Genomic DNA, 18,677 nt, shown 5'->3' on the forward strand with positions numbered 1-18,677 from the left:
GCTCAACGAACTGGCAGAGGACCAGTCGTCACCGGGTCCTATATATATACAGGGGATGATCAGCCCGCACGAGGTGCAGGTGTGTGCCTCCCAATTAGCGCAGCCGCACGGGCACCCGCACAGCTCGTGCTGAAGCGGCAGGATCATGACAGTACCCCCCCTCAAAGGCACGGCTCCCAGACGTGCCTAAACGAAAAGACAGACAATAATAACACAGGCAGGGGTGGGCGGAAGGGGGTCCGGAGGAGGGCACGCCCCCCCCTTGAACCCCAGACTGGTGTCCATCCAGGCCACCAAACACGAGGCATCCGGGTGGACAGGTCAGGAGGACGACCCGGACGCCAAGCACCAGGGTCCCCACGGGGCGATTCGGGTGGACGACCTCTGTGAGGAACCAAACGGCGAAGCAGGAACCAGAACGAGGCAGGCAACTGCTCTGGATGAGAACCTCTCACGCCGTGGTTGCGAGACGACCAGGGACTGGTCGCCACCGAGGCTTGGTCAGGAAGCGGCTGGGAGCCATCTGGAGCGAATAGGATGATGGAGAGAAGGACCAGAGCAATGACCACCACCCTCCTGTAGTCTCTCCAGCTCCAGAGTGGCTCCACAGAACTCCCCAGCTCCTCCTGGACAGGAACGTGAGAAGGCGGCGCCAGTACCGCCCCCTCCTGGACAGCAACGTGAGAAGGCGGCGCCAGTACCGCCCCCTCCTGGACAGCAACTTGAGAAGGCGGCGCCAGTACCGCCCCCTCCTGGACAGCAACTTGAGAAGGCGGCGCCAGTACCGCCCCCTCCTGGACAGCAACTTGAGAAGGCGGCGCCAGTGCCGCCCCCTCCTGGACAGCAACTTGAGAAGGCGGCGCCAGTGCCGCCCCCTCCTGGACAGCAACTTGAGAAGGCGGCGCCAGTGCCGCCCCCTCCTGGACAGGAACGTGAGAAGGCAGCGACCCCGTCGCCGCCTCCTGGACAGGAACGTGAGAAGGCACCGACCCCGTCGCCGCCTCCTGGACAGGAACGTGAGAAGGCACCGACCCCGTCGCCGCCTCCTGGACAGGAACGTGAGAAGGCCGGGGCCCCCTTCGCCGCCTCCTGGACAGGAACGCGAGAAGGCGGCAGCAGCATCACCGACTCCACCTCCTCCTGGACGGGAGCGTGAGGCGGCTGGGGAATTGTCGCCACATCCTGGACAGCAACGTGAGGGCGTGCCCGTCGCCGACAGAGCAGGAATGGGGAGCGGCCGCGGGCCGGTCGCCCACAGAGCAGGAACGGGGAACGTCCGCGGGCCGGTCGCCACTGCCACTCCAGAGCACGGACGAGAAGCGGCTGTGGAGACGTCGCCACCTCCTGGACAGCAACGTGAGGCGGCATCGGGTCGGTCCCCACTGCCACGTGAGCTTGCAGTGCATCCGTTGAAACAGCAACGTGGCCGTGGCGCTGTGGCGAATCCGTTTCCAGGGCAACGTGAACCTGAGTAGGCGGAGAGTCAGTCGAAACTGACACGTGGGCGTGTCTCGGGAGCGGGTCAGTTCCGACTGCCGCGTGAGCTCTGCTCGGAACCGCCAACACTGCGACGTGCACTTGGCAATGGGGCGGGTCGGTTTCCACGGCAACGTGAACCTGAGTCAGCAGTTTGTCCGTCGCCGTTGCGACGTCAGCGAAGCTCGGCTGGTTCGCCAATCGTTGCCGGACCTGGGCCGTGAGAGCCGCCAATTCCGCGCTCTGCCTCTCTATCTGCGCCCGCATTTCGCGACAGAACGCCTCGTGGTTTGGCGGCTCCTCCTCCCTCTGGGCTGGAAGCTTCGCCACCAGCTGCGGGTCTGCCGGTCTCACCGTTGCCGGCGAGGAGTGGGAGGACGGTGTCTTCGTTGCCGCGCAGCGAGAGACACCAGGAAGCGCCCGGCCGGGGCGTCTCCTCTGGCCGCCACGCGGAGGTCCCGGGTAGATGGCCAAGCAGGTTCCCTCGTACCGATAGGTGCACTTGGATCTACCGGGCGAAGTCGCTCGGGTGCTGGAAACGCGGGAAGGCGGGGCAAACTGACTGGGATCAAAAGCCGGGCAAAGAGACTCGAAATCAAAGTCGTCGGAGTCGTACTCTTGCAGCAAACAAATCGCGGTCCTCCTCATATTCCGAAAAGTCAGAGTCCAGAAGAATATGAGGAGCCGGACGGGTCGTGTTCGGGACGTATTCATACCTCGCTGGCGGAGCGTAAGACACAGAATCAGAGGACATTAGGGAGCCCACCCGGATCGGACAGGCTTGGTCCTTCGGCAGACGGTCTACTTTGCGTCGGTCCCGGCGACGCCGGGTCTTTCCTGCTGGGTCCTGTATGGGCCAGTTCGTTCTGTCACGTCCCATCGGAAACGAGAGTAGGACCCAAATGCAGGAACTCGGAAGACGCAAGGTAGTTCGAGAGGAGACTCGTTTATTGTATGCAGAGGTCGGGGATCGAGCAGGCAGTCCGGTGCAGCAGCGGTAGTTGGGACGTCGGGCGAAGAGAGCAGGTGAGCGGGCAGGCAGGAGTCGGTACACAGGAGAACAATCAAAGCAGGCAGAAGTAACGAAGGAGTCATGCTTACAAGGTTGGACGGAGAACAGGCGAAGGTCGGTACACACAGGTTCTCGATCAAGGATACGAGTGTGCTGGAATGGGACATGAAGCTCAACAAACTAGCGGGGACCAATCGTCATCGGGGTGATATAAATACACAGCCCGCATGAGACGCAGGTGTGCGCCCCAATCAGCGGACCCGCACAGCTCGTGCTGGAGCAGCAGGATCATGACAGGCAGATGGAGACAGACAACAGTCATGCCATTAAACTCTTGCACTCTTGGATCATGCAGCTCGGCAATGAGCCAAAACACACCAGCAAGTCCACCACCGCATGGCGCCCCAAAAAAACAAAACAAAAACAAAACAAAACGAAATTAAGGTTTTGGAGAGGACAAGTCAATGTCTGGATTTAAATCCAATTGAGCAGTCAGTTCATGCTAGAAAACTCTCCAATATGGTGGCGTTGAAACAATGCTGCAAAGAAGAGTGAGACAAAATTCCTCCAGTGCGAAAGACGCATCACCAATTATCGCAAACACTAGATTTCAGCTATAAGTGCCAAGGGGGAGACAACCTGTCATCAAGTTCAGGGGGCAAATACATTTTCACAAAGGGTCAGAAAGACTTGGAATTTTTTTGTGTGGCTTAATAAATTGAATAGTCATTTGAAAACTGCATTTTGTATTTCCTTGTGTTGTCTCTGAGTAATATTAATATTGGTTTCATGATTTGAAACATTTGTGTGTGATAGATATGCAAAAAAAAAAAAAAAATCAGGAGGGAGCAAACACTTTTTCACAGCACTGTATGTATGGATGACTCTGGTTTTTCCCATGATCTAGTGAAATTTTCAGCTAAGTAGCACCTCTTAAAGTATATTAATGATAAAAAAGGTGACATGTTCAACAAATATCTCCGCCACTGCATTTAATTGGGACCTGTTTAAAAAATACACTTTGAGTGTGCAGATGGAAATATGTTATGTTGCTCTCAAGTTTATCTAGGTGAATATGTTGGGATCTAATGTTGGAGAAATGAAAGAATTTTATGTTGACATGTATACACTCAAATGACGTTTTGTGTAAACTGAAGATGACACTCTATATTCTGTTTAAAAAAAAAAGAAGTCATTTTGGTCATGGGCCATATGGCACACTTGAACTTGGCCAGAGCTTAGCAATCAGTTTCAACTCAGCTGAGGTCTGGTGCCTCTGGAGACAGGACACTTCCACTACGCCCTAGAGGAGAAGCAGACATTTTTGGGTCCGCTTAATGATATTGAAAATGAAGTGCAAACTCCGCGCATGTGGCCAAACCACCTCCCTGCCCAATCCACCTCTGCGTTGGGGCTAACGCTGGCGAGCGACAACAACGCCGGCCCACGCACATCGACACATTTAGCACCCCTGACTAACGTACGTAAGGTAACGCAAGTTATTATGACAGAGATTGCTTGTTACATTCTGAGAGAAGGATTACGTCGTCGGACATGGCTGGAGCTTTTCATTACGTTAAGTTTTTCGAGTTTGGTGACTCTATGTCAGACATGTCCAAAGTCCGGCCCCCGGGCCAATTGCGGCCCGTGGACAAATTTTTACCGGCCCGCGGCCTCTATCATGAAATCAATAATATACGGCCCGCCAGCACTGTTGACCACAGTATAAAATACATGTGTACAAAAAGCTATTTTTCATATTTTTCATTTCACCAGAAGATGGCAGTAGCCCTGTGGCCGCACTCTGGCCGCCGTGACCCTTGACCTTGCGCGATCGTTTCAGCCCAGCCCATTTCTAACATGGCGTCTGTAAACAAAAAAAGGAAAGTTGACCGCGAGGGCCGCCGCTTCCAGGGCAAGTGGAAATTTGAGTATTTTTTCACTGAAATCCGAAACAACTGTGTCTGCCTAATTTGCCAAGAGACTGTGGCTGTTTTCAAGGAATTCAACATCAAGAGGCACTACCAGACGAAACATGCTAGCTACGACAAGCTAACTGGGAACAAACGCGGTGAAAAAGTGAAGCAACTGGAAGCTGTTTTAACGGCACAGCAAAGCTTTTTCACAAGAGTCCGTGAGTCAAATGAAAATGCCACAAAGGCAAGCTACGAAGTGGCAACGCTGATTGCAAAGCACTGCAAACCTTTCACTGAGGGTGAATTTATTAAAGACTGTGTAATGAAAATGGTTGAGAAAATTTGTCCCGCGAAGAAGCAAGAGTTTGCCAATATTTGCCTGGCTCGTAATACTGTGGTACGGAGAATTGAAGACGTTTCATTAGATATTAAGAGACAGTTAGAGGCAAAAGGAACTGAGTTTGACTTTTTCTCGTTAGCGTGCGATGAAAGCACGGATGGGTCCGACACCGCTCAGTTACTGATCTTTTTAAGAGGAGTGGACAATGACATGAACGTGAGTGAAGAGCTTCTGGCCCTCCAGAGTCTGAAGGGCCAAACAAGAGGAACGGATTTATTTGTTTCTGTTTGTTCCACCGTAGATGACATGAAACTACAGTGGAATAAAGTCACCGGGATTATTACGGACGGCGCACCTGCCATGGCTGGCGAGCGGAGTGGATTATCAAGCCTTGTCTGTAACAAAGTCAGCGAAGAAGGAGGCAGCGCTATTAAACTCCACTGTATTATTCATCAAGAAGTTCTCTGTGCCAAATATATGAAATATGATAATGTTATGAAACCGGTGATAAAGACTATTAATTATATTCGCTCCAAAGCGCTGTGCCACCGCCAGTTTCAACAGTTTCTTCTCGACATCCAGGCTGAATACGGAGATGTTTTGTATCACACCGACGTAAGGTGGCTCAGTCGGGGGTCTGCGCAGCAGCGCTTCTTCTCTCTCAGGGAGGAAATTGGACAATTCTTGACTAAAAAGGGACAACCCATGCCACAATTAAATGATCCTGTTTGGCTGGCTGATTTGGGATTTTTAGTTGACATAACGCGACATCTGAATGCGCTGAACACAAGCCTTCAAGGGCAAAATGCAGTGGTAAGCCAACTGTATTCACACATCAAAGCCTTTCGGACCAAGCTGCTACTTTTCCAAAGACACCTGTCACAGGCGCAGCCCAATACCGCACATTTCCCGTCGCTGCAGGAAATTGTGACCAGTTTCCCACAGATCAATATCAGTGCGCAAATGACAAAGTATGCAGCAGACATCTCATCTCTGGTTGAGGAGTTTCAGCAGCGCTTTCGGGACTTTGCAGCTATTGAAAAGGAGATCACGCTTTTTTCCTCTCCTTTCTCCGTGGACCCTGATGACGCTCCAGACCACCTGCAACTGGAGCTCATTGAGCTGCAGTGTGACGCCGAGCATCGCAGTCGGCACCAACAGCTCCCTCTTGTCAACTTCTACCGCCAGCTGGATGAAGGCAGGTTCCAAGCAATTCGGACATTTGCTAAGAAAATGCTGAGCTTGTTTGGCTCCACATACATGTGCGAGAAGACATTCTCCGTTATGAACATTAACAAGAGCCGCATGAGGACGAGACTGAGTGACTCTCACCTGCGTGACGTCTTGCGCATCAAAACCACTGCTCTTGAGCCAGACATGGACTACATTACTGCAGTCAAGATCCCAGTATCACCCTTCACAAGTCCTCTGAGTTGAATAAATTCTTAAATCTCAGTTAATTAATTTTTTTGTGATGGTCAAAATCACAGTTTGAATATGCAGTGATCATTGTTTTGTTTTCAGCACTTTTCCTACAGTGAGCATATAATAGTGAATAATATGTAATGTTTCACATGAACTTAGATATCCTTTATAGTTTTCTTAATTTTTTGTGGTTTGTGATTTCGGTAAAAACCTAAATGTAAAAAAAAATGTAAAAGTAAAAGTATGCCATTTGTAATTAAATAAAAAAAAATCCCAAAAAGTTGATTTGTATTTAATGTTAATGGTTCAAAGAATGTCAGGCTAAATAGTCGGCCCCCACACATTTTCACCTTACCAAATCTGGCCCTCTTTGCAAAAAGTTTGGACACCCCTGCTCTATGTCTAGTTAGCTCGTGTTACACGCGGCTAAACTGTCTTTGTACTTCTACTTTGTGATTGTGTTCTGTTGTATTGTATTGTTTGTGATTGAATTGTCTTAAAGGCAATACAAGTGCTTTGTTATATGTTGCCGGTTTGATCAAGGGGATTTATTCTAAATTCACACGTAATATATGCTATAAACTGTGAGACAAATTTGTCCCCCAGAGCTATTATTTTTTTAATAGCTCTATACACACCTACCTGTCATTTAGAACCCACAAAGCCCTCGTCCTTTGCACCTGTGCAATTCATTTTTCACGACGAATCGGCTATCTTGGAAAAGTGTGAAGAGTGAATCCATCCTCCCGAGTGTTCGAACAAAATCCAGCAATACAATGAGCCGGCATTTTGGCTAACATGCTTTAAAAAAATGGTAATTTCTCACCGGTAAAATAGGTATAAACCAATGTAAACACTCGAACTTGCTGTAAAAAATGTCACTTCCTGAACACAAAATCCTAGAGAGACTTTTCCTGGCAGGAGATGAAAAAAATTATATGCGCTAACATTCTGACTTGGTGTGAAAAAACAAATGAGTCCATTCCGGATGATTGTTTCTGGTTAAAAATGTACAAAATGTTATGTTTTAGATGTCAGTGACCCTTTAACTTCAGCAAAATATAATAAAAAGGCAAATAAAAACAATTTGTGTGGCGCAATTAGATTATAAAAATATCAGAAACTAACAGTAAGCAAAGCAAAGCAAATTTATTTGTATAGCGCACTTCAAACATGAGGTCACTCAATGTGCTTTACATGATTAGAGGCATTTGAAAACAAAGAGATAAAATATTTCAAAACAGGATAAAAAAAACAATAAAAATGACAAACAAAATATTTTAAAAAAACAGTAATGTCAAATGACATCTTTTTTTTCATGCCCCCCATTGTTTCGGTTACTTTTGAATGTTTTATGAGCAAAGAGCCCATTCAAGATAAAGTATCATTTAGTATTAAACTTAGGAACAAGTACATTGCAGACCAGAAAAAAAAATAACAGAACAGTCTTCATGCAACACGTTGCACATTAAAAATCGAGTTGTAATCTTAGAATGAGATATAACAGAGGTGTCAAACTCATTTTGGTCTGGGGGCTGCATAAGGCCTGATCTGATCTCAAGGGGGGCCATACCACCGAACTAATACCATAATTACATGGAAGTAACAATAAAGCAGAGTTTTCCCCATTTGTTTTAGAGCAAAAAAGAACAAATACATTGCAAAAATCTTCATATTTGTCATTTTACTAAATATATTATGAAACAGACTGAGAAAAGTATGTGCAGTTTCAACACTATGCCAAAGTTAAACATTTATTTGAGTGCATTGTGCATTACAACTGATAACAGTTCCACAATTCCAAGGCTAAAACAAAAACCCAAATACAGACCCAGAAGCCGTGTTTCTGCTATCTACTTAGTTCTATGGCAGTGTAGTGTGTGACATGTTTTCTACTGTGACCAAAAGAGTGCGCTTCCTAGTGACTAAATCAGGAACTGTATTATTATAAAAAAAAATTTGATACTGTATAAAAACGTACAATGTCATGTAATATTCATCCCGGGAGGCGGGGAGCGATTGCGGCTCACTTTTATATATATATATATATATATATATATATAAAGACAAAGCTGTTTTTGGTTCTCAACAGCTTTGTCTTTATTTTGCAATGTCCTGACCATCTCTCATAAAAGTAAAGAATAAAGTTTTTTTTTTCTTCAGTTTTCACTCCCCCACTCTAAATTGTTGGGTTGCCTTAATCCAACAGACATGTTTTTGCAAAGAGTGAGGGCAACAAAGTTGAGGTCAACAACTGAGATTCGAACCTACATATTCTAACGCTCCCCAGCAGGCGGTTAAATAAATACTGTAATACGTACATAATACATCGCTGACGTGGAATGAAGTCGAGGCAGAGCAGCCTGCGCTGGTGCAACTGCACATTTAGGTTCTTGAACATAGCAGCACTTCAGTATTGAATCAGCGATGACTCTACTGTAGTGCTGCAGTTCACCGCTTCGTGGAAATGAAGTGGTGGGTGACGTCACGTGACAAACGTGTCGTGTTCAGACGCAACACGTCCATAGTCAAGGTGGAATGCGTCAAATGACAGAGATGTACCACACAATTTGCTTTCTTCACTTGACGAGAGGCGATGAAGTTTTCTTGTTTGTTTGATTTTGTTTTCAAAAGATTTCACCTTGAAAGGGCCCACGAGCAGCCCGGAGGCATTTTGCTTCTTCACATTCCACTGAAAACTGAAACATGAATAACGAGCAGACGCTTCTCTCTACTCACCCCACTGATGATGTAAATGATGTAAGTAAATTATTTTGTTGTAAATCGCCCCACCCCCACCCCACAACACACACATGCACGTGAAACCACATAATACAGACGTTTCTTTTCCCCGATTATATTTGTTATTAAAATTTCAAGTTATGCTAAAACATGCAGGTTTGCCGTAGAGAATGGATTTTTTTCATGATTACATTTAAAGCACGACAAACGTGGGCTCGTGTCTGTTACGTAATCTGCAGGTAGCGGAACATTTTGCACGTGCAGTGGAACGGGATGGAGGTACACAAGTAACATGTCTGCCTTTAGGTATTAGTGTGATAGTGTATGTTAGTAATTTTACACCACTGAAAGCTATGCCAAAAACAAACCTGTAGTTGAGTGTTTTTTTTTTTCCTCTCTAGCTCTTAACAAGGATTAATCTATATGCACAGCATTAATAATTTTGTCAAGACATGTTAGGAGTGTTTGTGAGTCTAGTTTTGTGTTTGTCATCCATGTTTCTCTTGTTGTTAGTCTCCAATTGAACCAAAATACATGCGGTGCAGCAACTTCAACATGCCCCTCCTTGAAACGGAATTCTTCAAAAGCGAACTACAGTTATACATCGATGGCTTAACAACAGAGTAAGTAACACAAAACAGAAACCTCATTCAACCGAGAGGAACGCTGTCACTGTGAGCTAACAGCTGCGAATTCTTCTCTGCAGGATGTGGGACTTAATAGAGTATGGCCATTTTGATTTTAATGCTTTTATCATGCTGTTTAAAATGTGGCAAACCATCCTGTATAAAATTTCTCAAGAAGTGCTGAGTGTTGTGTTGCCTCAGGTGGAAGAGCATGCCCAAATCCCTATGTGAGTCCAATACCTCCACCCTACACAGGGGTCTCAAACTGGCAGCCCACGGGCCCCCACCTTAATATGAACGTTTAAGATTAGTGCGGCCCTTGAGTTTTACATGAATGGCACTTTTACAGTATTGTGTGTGGCCCCAAGGTAAATTGAGTTTGAGACCCCTGACCTTCACTCATATCCAGACAGTAAAAATGCATGTGAAGAGATGCCCTGAAATCTGTACATTGTTTTCATTCCTTTGTAGGGATGATTATGACTCGCTGCAATGGGCGCTCAACCTCTCCTCTGTGACTGAAGATGATATTCATGCATGCATTTGGGACTCGCTGCTGCTGGCTCTCAAAAACACAATAAACGCTGGGGATGCCAAGTGTCCATGTGGTGATCACCTGCTGGAGTTGGTCGCAGCAAAGGTGTCCAAGACTGTAAACAACGCACTTTCTGAAATCTCCTCACAGCTTGACTCTGTGCCACACCTGGACGTGCCTCATCAGGTGTCTGAAATAGGCGAAATAGCTTTGCAGTCAATCTCAGTACTCCGGGCCTGCCTGGAAAACATGAGGCTAGCGAGTGGCTTTGAATGCGAAGAAGTCTGTGCTTACAGCGATTCATCGGAAGACACAACAGACGTCTTGGTGGCTCCCCTTCCCACTCCTGTACAAACGTACAATGAGCAGGAAGAAAGTCACCTGCACGCGCATAGTCCTGCTGTGGCTCCCACAAAGACTGGAAACATTTGTCTTCACCCACCAGCAGAAACGTGGACAAAGAAAGAAAACATATTTTGTACTGTCTTCCTATGGAAGCTGATGGACCATATTGCCCATTCTAATGCCAAGTCAGTGCTGGAAATGGACATTGACTGGATGCTCGCACAGCTAAAGAGCACTGTGGTAGAAACACGTCCAAACCATCCACAGAACATAGGCGACTTCCACATTGAAGTCTACAAGGACCTCTGTCAGGAATTTGGATCAAAGGAGCGTTTGTATTTATCAATGGCATGCTGTCAGCTTGCATTTGTAGAAGCTCTTGCTCGGGCTTTAAAAAAACATCTCCAAGGACCAAAAAAGAGGAACTTTTTTACTAAAGTGAGGGCTTTTTTTAAGAAAAGGACTGCAAAAGTCTCTATGGCCTGTGGGCATGGACGGATGAGGCTGCGGGATTCTACCAACACCAAGAAACTCTGACATAGGAGCAAGACTGAAGAATTATAAATCGTGCATCCTGTGAGAGAACAAAATTCCAGGAATGTTTATCAGTCCAGCCCATGGAGAGGTCACTTTATTGGTTCAGCAACTAGATCCATGAATACTTTGTGAGATCACATTTTGAAAACTGGTCACAATTAGAGCTGAATCTAACCTCGAGAAGTGACAGCCTGCCTGCTAAAATCCCCTGATGATGACTCCTCAAACCAGGCAAGCAAGCAGCCACAGTGCAGGTGGGAGGATGCAGTGCAAGGTGGTTCCAGGGCCAGCACATTGGTACGTCTTGTCCACGTGTTCGGGTGCAGTGTGGTACGCTCAGTTTACAAAGACAAATAAAAACCACACTCGCGATTTAGGGCAAGGCCTTTCCCCAACATTGGATTGGGTTGGAGCACCATGAAAACTATTCAACCTCGTCATCCAATTCATGTGAGAGTCCTTGCAGTCTCGTGATGACACCGCTATGGGTCGGTGCGTTGGTGAAAACCGTCCCCACAAACAGAGGCGTTCCTCTCAGAATATGTCGGATAACCGTGCAGGAGCCCGACGTCTCGATACAGAAGCCAGAATGCCGTGGCTGCTCCCCTGTTTGTTCTGTACTCGAACTAAGCGGGGACGCAAAGAACTGTTGGGGAAAAAAAAAAAACACCAAGATATCTATGACCACATAAGCTCAAATAAAAACAAAATGTTTGAGAAATTAATCCCTGATGGTACTATGCAGCTGTCAATTCAATGTGAACAACAATTAGGTAAGAACATCATTTTGGGCTCAAAATACTCAATACACTCTTCAGCCATTATTTTATCGAACACTACCTCAAAGGGTACACAAACTAATGAAATGCAACACGATAACTAACAATTCTGTCTTGAAAAAGATATTTAACATCTAATGTAAGTACATTTTGCAGTAGTATGAAATAGCACAGTACCATATTGATCATTTGCTCTTCTCACTTCTCAAAACTTTTTTTAATTTAAATTTTGCAAAATTTGGTAGCTGATGAAATGTTTTTTAGAGTTACATAAATCAATGCAATTAAATAACTTACAGCTTCTCCCGTTGTCGGATCGATAAAGTCAGCCCAGTAGCCTGCAGTCCACAGAGCGAAACACATCTCCTTTGCACCACTCACAAACTGCAATGAGGACGAAGAGCACTAAGAGCCTCCTCATACAGTACATCAAGTGCACACTACAGTGGAGCCTCTAAGATTGAACACAATTTGTTCCAAGACACCAATCTATTTGTTCCAGGGTGAAATTCACAATCATAGATGTTAGATAGATGGAAATGGCGATGATGGCCTGTTGGGCTTCCTCCCAACATCCTTAAAATATGCATGTATCCACACATTAAGGACTAAACTGTCCATTGTTGTGAATGTGAATGGTTGTCCATATGTACCTGGTGAGTGCCTGACAACTAATGCTGAGTGTACAATGCCGTTTGCTCAAAGTCAGATGGGTCAGGCACCAGATGACACACAACCCTCATGAAGTTGATTCAACTTTAGCGGTTCTACTTGACACTTAACTCACTTGGCTTAGTAGCTGCTCTCTGTCCGGGTCTGCCTCCTTGCAGCGTCCGCTTCTCGGCGAGACCGTCACAACTGTGATGGAAGTGTTGGGCACTGTCGGGAACAAGAGCTCCAAATCTGACAACAGAGATATTCTCGAGTTAGCTCCACACATTAGGACTGTAACTGAATGTTTACAGCTGAACCTTTTGTATAAAAATCAGTAAAAACAGCACTCACCTTTCCTTAACAGCTCAGGACAGGAACTTATGGAGCAATCAGTGTATGTTTGATTAAAGTATTGCTCAGCTTTGTGAACTCGTTTGGATATGGGGCCCAGTTTTCCCTGATGAGTAGTAGAAACAAACTGTTTATATGCAAATGTTGTTCGGAAGAAACATTTAATTGAATTGCCGATAGTTGCCACAAAATAGTAGCGAAAGGCTACTTTTGTTTATATTAAAATCCTCATCGCTCTTCAACAGCTCCTTGGCACCAAGTTGCTAACAGATGCAACAAAGAAATTCCATCATTCTATTTTAAACCTGAGCGCAAAATCAATATATGGGTGAGTTTTTCAATGAAATACCACAAGATAGGTTCCCCTCCCTCCAAAAATTCATAAACAGGTGAATGCCAAATGTATGTAAACTTAAATGTATGTCATTAATTTACTTAAAATGTGATGAGTAAGGGTAAAGTAATGCTTTGATGACCTATTTATTTAAAGTAAAAATAATGCAATTTGTTCAATGTGCTTCCTTGGTCAAGATTTTAACTTAATCAACCTCTAATCACCCTCCGCAAATACCTGAGGGTTTATTGTATATCTAATAGGAGGACTGGGTCATATAGAGCTAATTACTTTAGATCACTTGTGAAGGTTTAAAAAAAATGTTTGCAATATTTTACAAATACTAGATTTTTAAAACTTTTACCTGTACAAATAAATGCTTTCTGGTGCTTCTGCTCATTACATCCATCCAACCATCCATCCATTTTCAGAGCCGCTTATCCTTACAAGGGTTTCAGGAGTGCTGGAGGCTATCCCAGCTTTTATCGGCAGGAGGCAGGGTACACCCTTAACTGGTTGCCAGCCAATCACAGGACACATTAAGACAGACAACAGTCACACTCAACAATCACACCTAGGGGCAATTTTGAGTCTCAAACTAATGCATCTTTTTGGGATGTGGGAGGAAACCGGGGTGCCCGGAGAAAACCTACCCAGGCACGGGGTGAACATGCAAACTCCACACAGGTGGGGCCGGAATTTGAACCTCGGTCCTCAGAACTGTGAGGCCAACGCTCTATAGCTGCGCTACTGTGTCGCCCTGCTCATTCCCATATGTTAAAATGCAATATACTAATTTCAAATGAATCACAATCACACTTTTTTCCCCAAAAAAATATGACAAAGTTGTTTTATCTCTGAAAACCTTGGAATGGCAGTCTTTAGAATGAAGTCTATGTTTAAAGGGTAATTTAATTTGGGAAAAACTAATTTATTTATGGGCGGCTCAGTGGACAACTGGTTCGAGTGCCTGCCTCACAGTTCTGAGGACTGGAGTTCAAATGCACGCCTCGCCTGTGTGGAGTTTGGATGTCCTCCCCATCGCCTGTGTGGGTTTTCTCCAGGCACTTCGGTTTCTTCCCACATCCCAAAAATGCGTTAAGAAGACTCTAAATTGCCCAAAGGTGTGAATGTGAGTGCAAATGGTTGTTTATATATGCCCTGCAATTGGCTGGCAACCAGTTCTGCGTGTACACTGACTCTTGCTCGAAGACAGCTGGGATAGGCTCCAGCACTCCCCTTTCGAATAGAAGCAGCTCAGAAAATGGATGAATGGATGGATAATTTATTGCGATTAGAGGTTAACCAGTCCAGGGAGTAACCCGTTTCTTGCCTATGGTTGTCTGAGATAGGTTCCAGATCAGCTTCGACTGCAATGAGGATAAGTGCTATGGAAAATGGATGGACGGATAATCTAATTCAAGGCTTATTTAGGATGCACAGACATTTTGGTAATTCTGGTAAAATACAGTAAATGTTAATGTCACAATTTAAGCTTTTACACTGTTATTTACATCAGCAACGGCAAAGTTGACCCAATGCACAAGCTTACCTGAAACTCATTGACAAACTGGGCTAGGACGAACTGTTGTCTCTCGGCACTGCACGGGGCCGTTAGTACATCAGGCACAGTCCTGTTGACTGGAGATTTTTTTTCTTCCACGCCGTCCAGATGGCTGCCAAATCCAACGTTACCTGGTAACTGGAACCTTTGATCCTGAGGTCCGAACGGTCCCATGTTCTCATCGGGCCACACAGTCCTAGGCCCTGCAGATGACACCTGAGTTATAGCCTTTACCTGTTGTTTGGTCAGCTAATTAGCAAAATCAGTAATAAAAAAACATGTAACCAACTATTTTTACTTTTTGCACTTTATAGTCACATAACAGTTTTACTGTGTATAACATTTTTCACATTCTAGAAGTTATATTATCAACTAAAAAAAATACAATATTTAGTCAATGTACCTGATCTGTATGTGATACAGAAATGTAAAGTTCATCTGGATTTGCAGCAGAAAAGGTTCTAACTCTGCCCACCTTCAGAGCAACTAACATTTGCCGACCAAGGGTCTGACAACGGACCAGCCGGCCTCCACCACACAACACCTACAAAGTGACAAAACCATTATTTTAAAAAGGACACTTGACATTAGTAAACAAAACAGTTCTGGATTTTTGCAGACGATTCAATACATGATTCATTGTCATTATGAACTCTACGATAGTGTTTAAGTTGTATTGTGATTCTGTATATTTAACGACTTAACTACAAGGTATTTTTCGAAATTATTTTTCTTATTATTGGAACAAGGACTAAATACTACCACCTTGCGTAACACTTTAGCTAACCAGATTGTAGTCAAAACGTCTTCAGGAAGCTACAAATGAGGTACTTACTGTGCTTGGCATCGCTGGGAGTAGAATTCTGGTGCCGGATCTCTATTGTTGGTTTTTTTTTTTTTAAACCGTTTAACCTATCTGAAAACACACGAATGTATAACGAGACACTCAAAAGTGAAAGTTGTAGCTAAGTGTACATGCTAGCTATGACTTGTTATCTCACACACAGACATACACTCACGAGCTGACGCAATTTTTGACAGTTACGTATGTACACTACTTCATATGGCACTGATGAAAACATTACCAAGATAGCGTTCACTTCCTAACAGAGTTTTGCTACATCGGCAGTCAGCGGCTGATGGCGTTGGCAATTTAGGGGAGAGGAAAAAAAAGTGAATCAGCTGATTTTGTTTTGACACTTACCCCATTTTAATTGTAAATTACGTATTCCAAAATACAGAATGCACTCCTGAACTTAAATTAATTTTAAACAACGTACGACACTTAAGCCTATAACTGAATTGATTGATACAATAAAAAGCTTTTAAAAACTGTTTTTACCTGGTAGTTGCAAATGCGTGTCGACCTTCGCCAAATAACTACGGAAAGCGATTTCGGACAAGCTGCGCAAGAGCTGTTTGGGCGACAGCAAATGTCAAAACTTACCACAAGATGGCAGCAAACAAAAGAACTTCTCCATTTGCTGGCCCTGATTGCCCCTCTCCTAACTCAGCAATTCCCCCACCCACGTTTGTTTTAAACAGTAAAGTTAATTCACAGTTTTCATTTTAACCGTTTAACATAGTGCAATGAGAGGTATGGTGGAATCCATCCATCCATTTTTCTTATTCTCACGGGGGTCGCGGGAGTGATGGAACCAACCCCAACTGTCATCGGGCAGGAGGCTGGGTACACCCTGAACTGGTTGCCAGCAATGGACCTTTCCAATGGTGATCTTAAGCTCCGCCCCCTTAGCCATGTCCCACAAGCTTTCAAAATGGCGATAGCACAGGACATGTTTGAAGTTGATTCTCTATCGCGCATATTCCAGATAATATTGGGGAATGTTCTTTCCCAAATGCGTCAGACTCGTCCAAGAGAGTTCTACAGAGAGGTCTCAACTATTTCACGCAAGGATAATGCACACGGGATTAAGATTTTGGACGGAGCAGGACGCAATGTCAGAGTTATAGCGAAACATTAGCGATCGATGCAAAATGAGTTTGACGCGTCACAAACTTCATATTGAAATCCAACAGGATTAAATAGCGGAATCGTACTGCGCATGTAAAGCAGGCTGAGTACTTTTTACCTGGAAAAATCACGAGTAATATCATTGTAGTCTTCATAAGTGTGTGGGTGTATTCATTTGACTCGGCTCGGAATCGAACCCAGTGCTATGTCTTCAAAAGTTCAGATGTGTTAGAAATAGGCAAATAGACATTTCTCTTGCATGACATCGTACATTCAGATATCACTAACCTGACTCTTTGGCATAAACATTGCACACTTCATTCAGCAGGTCAGTGATACACTAACAAAGTGAAAGTTGTTCTCCTGCAAAGTATAAAGCACTGATAATGAAATCAAACTCAGAGAAGATACTTCTCCCTCACTTACCTTCGAACATACAGCCTTCTGTTTGTCCACATTGAGTTGTATGTGCAGTCTTTCTCGAGCCTTAATCCATCGGAGACATTTCGTCAACTCGGCTTTGGAAAAGGAATCAACCGTGCCCCTTGTAATCTCGCAGGATATCTTTCATCAGAAATTCCCAAGTGCATCTGAGGACCATTTTCTTCGTAACATTAACTTTTCTAAGCACACACTACTAACAACCAGCATTGCTTGTGGGACAATACGGTGAGAGGGGCGTGTCAAGCCAGGGGTTAAGACAATGCGACGATCTGATTGGCTATTATTGTACAAGTGATTGACAGGTCGGAAAGATCCACGGAGACAGGCAATAGTCAGCACTCAACAATTAATGCACGTTTTTGGGATGTGGGAGAAAACTGGAGTGCTCATAGAAAACCCATGCAGGCACGGGGAAAAGATGTAAACTCTACACAGGCGGGGATGGGATTTAAACCTTAGTCCTCAGAACTGTAAAGCCAACGTTCGAACCAGTGGCACCACCGTGCCGCTATCAAGCAGATTGTGTCCATTTTCTATTCATCTAGACCGCACTGGCCATTGCCAGGGATACGTCAGAGCGTCCGCCATGTTGAATGTGTCAGTTCTGCCTGTAAGCATCTCGTCCTGACCGATGCTACAGCCGCTCTGTTTCCTCAGCCAGAGCGGCGAGAGTGCGCTCTGAATAACTGAATGGCACATTCCAACAACGCCCTGAGTTTCAGTTTCAGTGCAAGCTTGGAGTGAATTTCTGAACATACTCATGATAAACCAGCGTGCTGTATGTAGCAGCCTGGCTAACCAATGTGCTTCCTTAGGAGGCCTGTTGGGGAGGCCAACATCCTCATCAAAGGACATGGACTAGGAAATTGCATCATAATTGAGTAATTTGTCAACTGATTTTGTCATTTCCTTTTTTCTCAATGACAAAGACAATGTTTTTTTTTAAAAAAAGGGCACCTCCAAAATATCTTCCCCTGTTAAAAATTATTCCCATGGCACGGTGGCTGACTCTTCACATGCTGGTCATCACCTGTTTAACCTGCTGCCCTCTGGCAGGCATTACTGGTCCCACAAAACAGGGACAACCAGATTCAAGGACAGCTTTTTCCCCAGAGCCATCAACTCCTTGAACTCAAACCACTGAAATGACAATACTGTACTTACTGTAATGTAATATTATGCAATTTATTTATTTATTTTTGCAATAACTTTGCCTTCGTGTATTTTATGTTATTTTTACCCAAGATGTTCTTCTATTTTTATTCTGTTTTATTCACGTATGCACCTTGTGGCGAAGCGCTCATCATTTCGTTGAATGACATTCAAGGCTTTTGATTTGATTGAATGATTGATTGTTGGTAGCTTTTCCAGATTCCATCCGTCAACAACACCCACTATAATAGATGCACGCACTCCCACTATTGTAATTTTGATGCCAAGCACGAGAAAACTTTGTTGTTTCTAATTGCACGTTTAAGCAGCTGTTTAACTAGGAAAGCTGTGGGTGATTGACTTTGGGAGAAGGACTTTCTTGCATGAACATCAGCACTGTGGTGTGTTATCCAGCTGAAGAGCATTCCGGACTCCAGATGACGTTGAAAGCTCTCACTTTTCATTGCAAG

At 44.8% G+C, this 18,677-nt stretch overlaps 2 protein-coding genes across 7 annotated transcripts in view; one reads left to right on the top strand and one right to left on the bottom strand.

Moving 5' to 3' along the window:
* LOC133491300 (uncharacterized) overlaps nt 1-10,954 on the top strand; it is a 15,880-nt gene extending 4,926 nt beyond the window's left edge. For 2 of the 4 annotated variants that reach the window (XM_061802295.1, XM_061802296.1), the window contains exons 3-6: nt 8,804-8,929; nt 9,425-9,534; nt 9,618-9,764; nt 10,009-10,954. In XM_061802295.1, coding sequence (XP_061658279.1) covers nt 8,876-8,929; nt 9,425-9,534; nt 9,618-9,764; nt 10,009-10,954 — 1,257 coding nt within the window. In that variant the 5' untranslated portion in view covers nt 8,804-8,875. Of the gene's footprint in view, nt 1-7,336; nt 9,218-9,424; nt 9,535-9,617; nt 9,765-10,008 lie in introns of those variants that run through there. The other 2 variants (XM_061802298.1, XM_061802297.1) reach the window with 2 other exon arrangements.
* Nucleotides 10,955-11,016: 62 nt separating this feature from the next.
* On the bottom strand, nt 11,017-16,929 carry mmadhca (metabolism of cobalamin associated Da). Of its 3 annotated transcripts, XM_061802310.1 has the most exons (10): nt 16,900-16,929; nt 15,979-16,051; nt 15,722-15,772; nt 15,472-15,552; nt 15,112-15,180; nt 14,625-14,839; nt 12,739-12,844; nt 12,521-12,636; nt 12,031-12,117; nt 11,017-11,600 (listed from the first exon to the last, which is right to left on the bottom strand). In XM_061802310.1, exons 1-10 carry the CDS (start codon nt 16,918-16,920, stop codon nt 11,379-11,381), a joined length of 1,041 nt encoding a protein of 346 aa, XP_061658294.1. In that variant the 5' UTR covers nt 16,921-16,929; the 3' UTR covers nt 11,017-11,378. The 3 variants fall into 3 exon arrangements, with proteins under 3 accessions (XP_061658294.1, XP_061658302.1, XP_061658312.1); XM_061802318.1 differs by lacking the exon at nt 15,722-15,772; XM_061802328.1 differs by lacking the exons at nt 15,722-15,772; nt 15,979-16,051; nt 16,900-16,929 and adding an exon at nt 16,084-16,842.
* Between the last annotated feature and the right edge of the window lie 1,748 nt (nt 16,930-18,677).

This window comes from Syngnathoides biaculeatus, chromosome 2 (genome assembly GCF_019802595.1).
Source record: "Syngnathoides biaculeatus isolate LvHL_M chromosome 2, ASM1980259v1, whole genome shotgun sequence".
In the NCBI taxonomy this organism is placed as follows: Eukaryota; Metazoa; Chordata; class Actinopteri; order Syngnathiformes; family Syngnathidae; genus Syngnathoides; species Syngnathoides biaculeatus.